At 44.8% G+C, this 10,484-nt stretch overlaps 1 protein-coding gene across 1 annotated transcript in view; it reads right to left on the bottom strand.

Annotated features, from left to right (window-relative positions):
- The window catches only part of DCT (dopachrome tautomerase), a 20,024-nt gene extending 11,634 nt beyond the window's left edge, over window positions 1-8,390 (bottom strand). Inside the window, exons 1-2 of the mRNA XM_009325569.1 lie at window positions 8,090-8,390; window positions 851-1,150 (exon numbers count right to left, since the gene is read on the bottom strand). Of these exons, the coding sequence (XP_009323844.1) occupies window positions 851-1,150; window positions 8,090-8,390 (601 nt within the window). The remainder of the gene's footprint in view (window positions 1-850; window positions 1,151-8,089) is intronic.
- Between the last annotated feature and the right edge of the window lie 2,094 nt (window positions 8,391-10,484).

Raw genomic sequence — 10,484 nt, 5'->3', positions numbered from 1 at the left:
CCCGATGGACCTTCACTCTTGCTAGGCCAGAGACTGCTTCCTTCAGCCCTACGAAACGGAATCGTGTCAGAAGGGGAGACTGAAGAAAACCCCACTGCAGTGTAGCAGATACACTCTAGCAAGGAGGTAGATATGGGCTGTTCAGCTTGCACGTAGGACTGGCAGGTAGAAAAGCCATGCTGCTGCCTCCTCTTGTGAGAGCTGGGCTTTGTGAAGTGGGCCCGGCACAGGTACTTCTGTCTAGAAGAGCAATGAGGACTAGGAATCCTGATTTGGGAGAAAGCATGGGGTTAGATACCCAAACCTCTAACCTGGTTTTGTTTTAAAAGCTGGCTGTGGTTAGTCAGGCAAATCTTGTCCTTAGTGTCTTGCTGAAGGCCACAGAAAGCAGCAGCACTTCAGTCCCCAACGTCTCTGCATGGTCTCTGCCTTCACAACTGCAGAGCCCCTTTCCCACTGCTGCTGCATCTACCTTGTCTTGTGGACTAGGAACATCTTTTTGAAGTGAATCACTGCCTGACCACACTTTGGTTCACCCAACAGTGGAGCCTGTGAACTGCCTCCCTGTCAGATGGAAGATGCACCAGCAGTGCGGCTGGTGTGCTCCAGCTGCCAAGGGGCATTCGGTCACGGGGACCAGACTGCAGCAGGTCTGAAGCAGACCTCCCTCAACCACGGGTGGCCACCACCTCCTCAGCACCAAATGTTTCACTCTACAGATCTGCTCCTACTGGGACTCACTGCTCGCTAAAGTAATGCAGCTGTGTTAAGCACACTTACCTTTGTTCAGCAATTATACTTTCACCCTTTCTTTTACCTGCAGAGCCCCTTGGATAAGAAAAGCACTAACCTAATAGCGTGTCTCTGACTGAGTAGTAATGAAGCCAAACAAAGTAGTTATAAATACTACAGTTGGCAATCTGCGGTTCCTCTCCAGTGGGGCCAAGCAGACTCATCCAGTGCTGAGTTGCAATTACATAGTCTGGGTGAATGGTTGTCTTTGCACGGTCTAGAGCATCAAAGAACTGCTCTCTCTCCTCTGCTGTCAGGGAGCGGACATCCTTCCTGACAACTGGTGGCTTCCTCACGTTGCAGTCGGGGCCGGTCCAGCCAAATTTGCAGTCACCACAGTTAAAGCCGGCAAAGTTTCCTGAATCAAGAAGGAAAGAACAGTCATGACATTATGAATCAGAGAAAACTAACAGTGACATGCAGAAGAATTAAGAATTATCACTCTTTTTCCCCAGATGCCAGTTCCTGGAAGGGACAGCAGCTGAGCAGACTGGCAGGCCTTAGCCAGAAGGATGGCTCGCTTCCCAGAGCCACGGCAGGGCCAAGAATACACTCAGCTGGTTGGGGAGGTGAAGTGCTGGGTAAGGGGCTTGACGCCTCAAGGTGCTCAGAACTCTGCGAAGCCCTCAGGCATGTGAGGAGTCTCACCAAACAGAGGGCTGAGCACTTCAGGTTAAGCATGTGATAAAGTCCTTTGCTCGATTAGCTCTCAAGAACTCCCAGACTTCCAGGATCAAACCCAAAAAAGGGTCGGCTCACGTGGATCCTTAAGCACAGAAAAAAATCCCCAAACAAAACAGTCCTCTTAAGGACAAAACTTAGGAAAAAATAATGTCTATTAACAGTGTATCTGGGACCCTACACAATCCAGCACGAGGGGTGCTGCAGGTCACGCATTAAATGGTGCTGCAAAAAGAGCCTGAGAAACACTGCAGTACCATCGTTCCCCACTGGCATCGTTCCTAAGGCAAGTAATAGCTCTAGGCTACTACCTCAAACCCTCTAATGTGGTGGAAGAGCCCAGGAAAGCAGAGCTCGCTTTAAGCACGGCCTCTCGCCCACCATGGCAGACTGCCAGCAGCAGCAGAAAGGCCCCGCTGCAGCTTGCTTTGCCTTTGCCAGGAGAGACGGGGAAGGACCGTTCCTGCAGCGAACATCTGCCTCCTGCCCGCACGCAGGCAGGCTGCTGGGGTAGCAGCGGTGTAGGACAGTGGGCATTGCTGCCAGGGGAAGTAGGGAGCGGAGGGGGAACCAGGGCTCCTCTGGGATCTCCCCTCAGTTCTCCAAAATCTGCACTGAGACTCCCCAACCCCGCCCTCCCTCCAACCCCACATACATGCTCACTCCACAACAACCATGCCAATTGTCTTCCAAAATGCCACAAAATCTCAGTGCTTCCCACACATATAGGCGCTGCTAGACCCAGGACAGGCTTTGGGCTAACATGGAGATGGGGAAGTGGCTTATGAAGTGATCCTGGATGGGGAGATGTCCCTAGGCTGTAGGGTTGAGTCTATGAGCAGACCAACAGTTAAGACTAAAGTAAGATTTCAGATTGTCAGGGACTACAGGGCTTATTACCAATTTCAAAGACCCCCAAGGTTACAAGGGCTGTTACCAAGAAGGTTGCATAGCTTATGGCTAGCTCTAGGATAAGGGCTGCTGAGCTCTAAACATTTGTGACAGACTCCTGTGAGACCTACCAAGAGGACATGAGGACTCCTAACTGTAGATTTGGAGAGCTTACGGTTACTTCGGAGGCTCTGAGACCTATAGGTTTACATGCTAGCATGAAGCTTAGGACCAGTGCTAAGGTTAGGGACCACAAGGGTGAAGACTTCAACTAGGTTTTGGATCATGCACAGCCGGATGGCATACCTGTGAAAACAGTTTCCAGGTGTATGGCTTACGATTCAGCCCTATGCAGGTAGGAGCAGCTGGGCTCAGCTGCCATGTTCCAGGCAGCTTCTTAGGACAGAAGGCACCCAAAGCCAGGGGTCTGCATTGGTTTAGGGGGATGAAGACTTTGCCAGAAAAAGCAAGTAGTTTATAGTTTTATGAAAGAAAAAAGATTGCATGGGTATGTTATTATGATGAGGGCAGAGATTAAGATGGGGGGGAAGAAACATGGAAGGTTGATTTTATCATGATATCCTCAGAGTCCCATCAGAAGAGCACAATTGCTGTTGCAAATTTGGTGTACTCCATTATCTGTACACTTGTTCATTCTTGACAACTCAGCCTAGCTATTAGGGCCCGTCACATACTCAAGCCTGTACTCACCAGATGACAAATATCAGGAATATCTTGCAACTTTGCATAATTAGGCCATGTATATTGCACAAATTTCAGTACATAGACCATGAACTTCTGGAAAGCAGCTGTTGTCCCCTCACACCCAAAGGTACAGTTCAATCCTTTTTAAGAGAAGGGGGGCAAAGCAGGAATTAACCATGAAAAGATCCATCAACAGCCTTGTTTGAAATTGGCTGTCATGCTTCCAGTAATTCAAATGACCCATCTACTCACAGCGTTGGATAAGCATCACATTGAAATATAGCACTAACAGAACCAAAGTTAGTGCAGGACCAGGTTTGTCCTGTCTGGTGTTGGTACCAAAACAAGACTCCACCAGTCATTTGAGGCTCTGATGGTGCCTATTCCTCTCTCAGTGAGGGCCCTTTGAATCTACACAGCTCTTGATGCCCGAGATCATTTTATCGGACAATATCTATATTTTACGTATACTCTATGCACCTCCTCAGGCTACGAAAAGATACTTGCAAAAGCCTGGAATGATGAGTCATCTTCATGGGAAAAAAGCTTTTCTCCACCTGTATGGCATCTGGAGCCAGGCGGGCCAATGACTCCTCACTTGTTTCCCTTGGGCAGGTGCTAATTATATCCAACTGATGCTCTGCAGGATTTTCTCCCTTAATTGCCTAATCTGTGAAGCAACCCAAGGGGTCCATTCTTTCCACCACTTCACCAGACACTTTTCAGTGGGACAGGAGCTTTTACTGAGTAAGAAGGAGGACTGCAGTGAAGAAGAGACTGGTAAACAGGAGGAGCCGATTTCCAGGCAAAGTGGTATTTCGCACTGCAGTATTTCTGCTGATTGTGTTGAACATTTTTGTAACATCCTCAGATCTATTTGGCAATGTTCTCTTGTCAGAAATGCACACGATGACAACACCACTTCATGAAATCGAAAGTTGCTTTTTGTAATTTTCTTTCACTAGACTCAATGCATCACAGGACTCTCATTATGCAGGAGCTGAAAGGGTGAGAAGTTGATGGAGGTCTGTGGGATTTCCCACATTGCGAACAGGAATGACTGCAGTAGACAGACCCAGGTTTTTTATGTCCCACCCAAATCACTTTTTCAGCATTTGTTTCTAAAGCACTCTGCCAGGCCACTGTTCTGGAAATGATGCATTGCTGTTTTCAGAAAGTTCATTTGCTGCCCTGTGGACTTCCCACGTGATAGCACTGTGGAATGTATGTCCCAGCCTCTTACCACTTAACTTCGATGTCTGCTACGCTGGTGATGGTGGACTTCAATGGTACGGCTCTAGGAGAGCAGGAAAAGTAATCTCATATTATTAGGATATAGCACACAGTAGACATTTTCAGTAAGACAGTGAGGCCCTTCCAAGATCCTTTTGAACACAGGGACCAGAGGAACATACAAGGATTCATGCCTTAGCACTTTTTTGCCTTCAGTGACTAACACGTAGCAACTCAGTGTACTACTCCCAGGCTATGCCAGGGACAACTGAGGTTATTCTTGCCTCTTGTGGTTCCTAGAGAATATAGTGTGGGAGGTCATTCTGGCACACAAACAGGAGACCATGTCACAGATGGGGTCCAGATGCTCCTTGCTTGTTCCACTGCTTTGAGGAATGACGATTGTACTGCCGCTGGGCAAAAAAAAGAACATCTGGGGTGTCTTCCCCACTAACCCTTTTGTCTGGAAATGGGATCACATGCCTCAGGAGCTGTCTTCTTCCATGCCTAATCTCACCATCATTAATGGTGCTCTTTCCCAGTTAAGTTGGGTGAATCTGGCTGTTTCTGTAGGCACTACGGCCATGCTACTTCTCCCAGTGGGTCAATCCATAGGCATGACACTGAGAAAAAGACACATCTTATGACACAACACTTGGTATGTGTTAATACACATCACTGGTGTGTGCTAGCACCAGTTATCACATACCACTGTAGTTGCTTCTCAACCCCAGGGACTGCCTGAGCTCACAGACACGGATTTTTCTACCTCTGAGGAGTCATAGCATTGCGGTTGGCCTTCAGACACTGAGCATAACACAAATTAATAACTCCGTCCACTCAGTGTCTTTTCTTCAGTAAAAAGGAACCCATCCAACACTCACCATCTTCTGCCTTGTTTTATTGTACCAAGATGAAAGCTGAGCAGCTGTCATGCCTCTTCCTTCCACAGAGAACAGCTTAGTACACATCATTTATCTGATGGGGAGAAAGGACTCCTTTTCAGACTTCTTTAGCCATTGCATTAGAAGTGGAGTTACATTAGATTTGAAACACCAGCATATTGCAGTATCCCAAGGGTAGGATCAGGATTGCTACCGTGTGAGAAAAATGGTTAGCTCTTCTGTCTCTTCTAGCTCTTCATTTGGACATACTGTTAGGCAGTAGGATGTGGAAGATCTGTACCTAGCACGGACTCTAACAGGGTCATCAAGGTATGGGTATAATTTAGTATTATCCTACAGCCACATTGCCCTACAATAAGTAAATGAAGTGTAATTTATAACTACTTCAAAAGCTCATTTTTACCTAATGGGAGGACCATCACAGCAGCTACATGGCTTAATTGGCAATTTGCTTACAGCTAAACAACAGAATTTAAACCTTCTGTCCCCGGCATGATTATATATTGCACTGGAATGTGAAAAGATTTAAATACTTTATTTCTCAAAAAACTTCTATGGAAAAAAAAATAGAGTACTGTTCAGCACATGTCCACATGTCAGCCTTAGAAAGTGGCAGGAAAAAAAAAGAATGAAAATTACATTTAACTCCTCAGTGAATACAAACTACGTCATTGTTTAATCACTGTCATGATCTGTACTAGCAACCACATGACTAACTGCAGTGGATTTTTCACAATAATTTTCTGTACTGAGTTTCTAAAATGCTATACCAGACCTGTATCCCATTTACAATCCATCCCATCCCCAAGTACAATTTTATCCTTTAGAACTCAAAATAGCATTTAGTTCATAAGTCTTCTAAAACAGTATTCTTCTAAACTAAATTTAACTATCCCACTGAAATACCGCTTTGTTGTGTAATTAGCTACAAGTGTCAATTTTCAGGGTTGGACTAGTGCATCCAACATTTTGTCTAATTCCACACATACACCTTATTGAAAAACAAATTAGCATATGCCCCTTCACACAGTACTGCACGCTGTCAGGAACTGTCATCAGGTCATTTCAGTTTAAGAATTTATATAAATTGAATTCATATTAGGTGCATCCAAACCAATTGTAGAATGCATACAATGAATTCAAAACTGAAATTAGACAGGAACTAAAAACTCTTTGCTACCTCCCAGCTACATTCATGCCATAACCACATCTTTTTTCTAGAGATTCTATTTTTGCTGCCACCAACACATTGAGTGAAACATGCAGCAAGCAGCATCCTGACAACAGACTTACAATTGTCTTTTTGACCATGGTTCTTTGTACAAAAAGTGGGAAGTAAAGCTGGATCTTTCTGATGTACTAATCTTATTCTGTTATATTTGTCCCCAGTTAAAGAAAGACTAATGTATATTACCTGTTAAAGCCTAGAAATGGAAAAGAAATGGGGAGTTTTTTTTAATTTTCCTTAGAAAATTTACATTAATTTGAGAAAAAATATGAAAATAATCTGACCCCCACAATAACCACTCATCAATATTTGTTTGTGTTTGGGATTTTCTTCTTCTTTTTTTTTTCCCCAGAAATATTCAGCACCCAGACCTGGATGGATATGATTTTAAGACATTTTTCCTCAGTGAACAGCTACAACAAATGGCCAAATTTTCAGAGTTCCTTTTATCCTTAGCTATTAAGTTTTTAGCAGAAAGCTTAAATGGATTGATTTATTGCAAGAACTCCAGAATCCCCTCTTTGGAAAATCCTGGCCCCTGTTCCTCACAGCTCCTTCAGATCTCCTACCGTACAGCCATCAGCTATGTGACACGTTTAAATGGCACTGTCTAACCAAATATAATCAGTTACACGGCAGTTGGAGTTCCCATAGCTTATCATTTACACCATGTCTAAACTATAAATCAAACAGTGCCGAGATGGCCCTGGAACACGACCATTTATATTGCTAAAACACTAGAAAAAGCCTCGGCATTGGCTGGAGTTTGCACAGGCCAGGAGCCATTTCAAATAGGCAGTTTGCACATAACATTCATTTGGAAAATAAGATACCGTAACAGTAGAGATGTGCACTGTTCCTTGTCCCTTTGAATAGGCATATTTAATTTATGTTACCTACCATAGGTACCATAGCCCTAGATGCCTAATAAAGACCTTTAAAATGAAAAAAAACTACATCCTTTTTTTTTTTTTTAAAGTGTCTGGAAAAGTACTTCCACACAAGCATTTGAAATCTAGTCAAAGGAAGAGATAAAAAAACGATTTATACTCTGAAGTCTGTTGTTATTATTTTGAGGAGCTTCAGTAATGCCATGTATCCACTTAAGTCGTCTGCCACTACCTCTCTGCTTTCAGTTGATAACAGCGTTGCAAAACTTAACCTGGTGGGCTGAAATTTTCTGCAGTGTTTCCTTCTCAGATTGATCTGGGCTTTTTTGATAGTGAGAGCCAAGGTATATTTTAGACAAAGCAGTTCAGCAAGTTCTAAGAATCTAAGAATCAGGCTGCTAAGGAAAGCAGGCTATTCTTCCCACGTTAGAAAATTCCAACAACTTTCTGTTTCCAACAAGAAATCCCAGGCTGCATTTGAAACCTGCCTAGCAGGTGTCTTCAGTGCTGTGTGTCTTAAAATCCCCTGCTACAGGGACAACTCTAGGGGCAAAGAGGAAAACCCAAAAGTCTGCATGAGACAAAACGTTTTTTCAACTCCGTTGCTCTGAAAAAGTGCTGACAGTATCATGAACATGATAGTATTTTTAGTAAACTGATAATATTTGAAGCCTTCTTGATGCCTTATGCCATCAGGGATGTTTCTGGCCTTCAGAGCAAGGTTAGCAGACCCATCCATCCCCTCACTCCAGCACCCCTCTCACCTGCGCACCGACAGCTCTGGTTGAAGAACTTGAGGGGCCACCGTTCCCGGTCATCCACATTTCGAAGGGTGTAGGGGCCACTCCAGGGCTGAGTGTCTGCCTGCACCCCCTGACACCGTCCCCTGCCCTGCAGGGACCCGCAGACATTGCCTGGCTCTGTCCCCAAGGCCGGGCAGCAGCGCTTCAAGCGAAGGGCGTCCACTGTCATGCAGGCGCGGGGGAACTGTGCCTGCACCTGGGGGGGACAGCAGCAGCTCAGGTAGCCCAGTCCAGCCCAGAAAAGCCACCTCAGGGCGCCCATTACAGCTTGGTACAGGCTCTGCCTCTCCGCTGGACCTGAGCGAGCGGAGCAGGGAGATCTCCGTTGTGAGACATCCTGGCCTCGCCGTGGCTCCATGCCCCGGCCGACCGGGATAATCCCTCTCGCTGCTGAGGATGCTGGTGTCGGGTGTTTGTTTAATCCTGGCCTCTAATTGCCTTGAATACAGTTCAAAAGAAGGGCGCTTTGGCTCTGCAGTGCCTGCCCAGCAGCCACAGCTTTGAGTGGGGTTTATATAGAGGTTGGGAGAAACCCTCATTAGAGGGATTAGTACAGCGCAAATCCTCGTGTTTTGCACATGACATCAAGGGCAGAAAAGACGCCAGCGTGAGAGCAAGTTCTGCAGGCTCTGGCAGCTTGTCAGGAGAGTGAATGCCTCAGATTTATTTCTGCAGGCCTTTCATGAGCTCTGAGAAATTGGTGGTCTCGTTTTAGCTGAGGTGGCTGGAGAAACAGGTTTATTCTTTTAATCAAAACCCTGTAAACAGATGAAAAATGGAAGAGGAAACCCCTTCTCTTTTCAGTTCATTCACTGCAAGATAATACTTTCCACTAAAGCAGTAGCAGTAGAAAATGAACTGGAAGAGCAGAGGATATAGGTGCATCGTTAACGAAAATTAATAAACCCCATGGTAACAGCTTGTGATGGAGACTCCACCTGCTGACTGCAGAGCTCCAGTGCTTGTACTCTAAATATCTGAGTGGCAAGTGAAGAAGGGTTCCCTTCTTAATAGCCTTTTTGCATGCAAAATAAATCATTTGTTTTTAAAGGGTGAGTGGTCCTTCTTTGCTCTCTTATCCTTTTCCCATCATTACACCAGAGGGTGTTTTGGGGCCGGCCTGGCTGCTAGACTTTCAGAACTGTCACAGCTGAGCATTTATTGCCCATGTGGCAGGAGACAGTCTGTAAGATCAATACACACACCAGACATGCAGACAAGTGGTTTTGTTCAGGACATTGACAAAAATTACTTTAAAAAGCTGTTAGCATGCAACAGTTCTTGCCCACAATGCAACTCCTATATGCTAGAGGAATAAAACTAATAAATCAAAATAAAGTAGTGATAAGTCATGAAACAAGTCTGAAGCAATAGCTATTAGTTCAGCTCCACCATACTGAATAAAAACTGGCAACTCCCTCTACTTCACTAAAAGCTTTCTCTACCTCCCCCCTCCGCACCTCTACTGTTTAGCCATTTTTGTAAATATGTGTAATGAAAACAGCTGTGGTTGTGTCTGTACTATTCAATATTTCCATGGATGTTCAACCACACCATTCTGGCACAAGAAGTCTATTATCTATGCAGCAAACATTGCCATCATGCAGCTAAGGAGTTCATCCACACTGGAGACACTGTCATCAGCACTTTCAGGTTCTCCAATCTTTATATAAAAAATTTATTACTTGCCAGACAAACTAAAATATGATTCTACTTCATTTCTGGAAGTACAGAGCCAACTAGCAATACCACGTAGTCTGAAATGGGTTTCAACTCATCTCCCTTAGGATTCAATTTACCTGGAACTGGCCTTTGCCTGCTGCTCCCAACACAACATGCGAAAAAGACAGAAAGTTGGTGGAAAAATATGTTGGAGAAGCTAAGGAGTTATAAATGGAGCTACTAACTCGAAAACACTCTGAACAATGCACCTCCCTATACTACTGAGCACCTGAAGACATCTCTCTGGTGTGGAAAAGATCAGTTCTTGAATCTAGGTTAGACAATGTCTTGAAACAAAATTACCAACCTAACATCTGAGAGCACTTAAAGTGAACACACATTTATCAGCATCGCCAAAAAAAAAATCAAAAAATATGGAAAGGATTCAGCTAGCTGACTAAACCCCTGAACTGAGGTGTCTGTAGGTAAAATATGTGTCTATGCAACCATTATAATCAAAGCCGGCTCAGTTCAGGCACCCACAGGAAGGTAGCTACTGCCATTTGAGAGCCTATGTGAGACAGAAAGAGTAAGCACAGAGAAAGGCGAGGTACTGAGGCAGGCAAGGCGAGGTAAGGCAAGGAAAAGTGCTTCTAACGTAGTACATGAGGAAGGAGAAATGTGTCATTTTCAG

This window comes from Pygoscelis adeliae, unplaced genomic scaffold, assembly GCF_000699105.1.
Source record: "Pygoscelis adeliae isolate BGI_AS28 unplaced genomic scaffold, ASM69910v1 Scaffold56, whole genome shotgun sequence".
NCBI classification, from domain to species: Eukaryota; Metazoa; Chordata; class Aves; order Sphenisciformes; family Spheniscidae; genus Pygoscelis; species Pygoscelis adeliae.
Note: the sequence above shows the minus strand (reverse complement) of the source record. Positions and strands in the feature narration are given on the sequence as shown.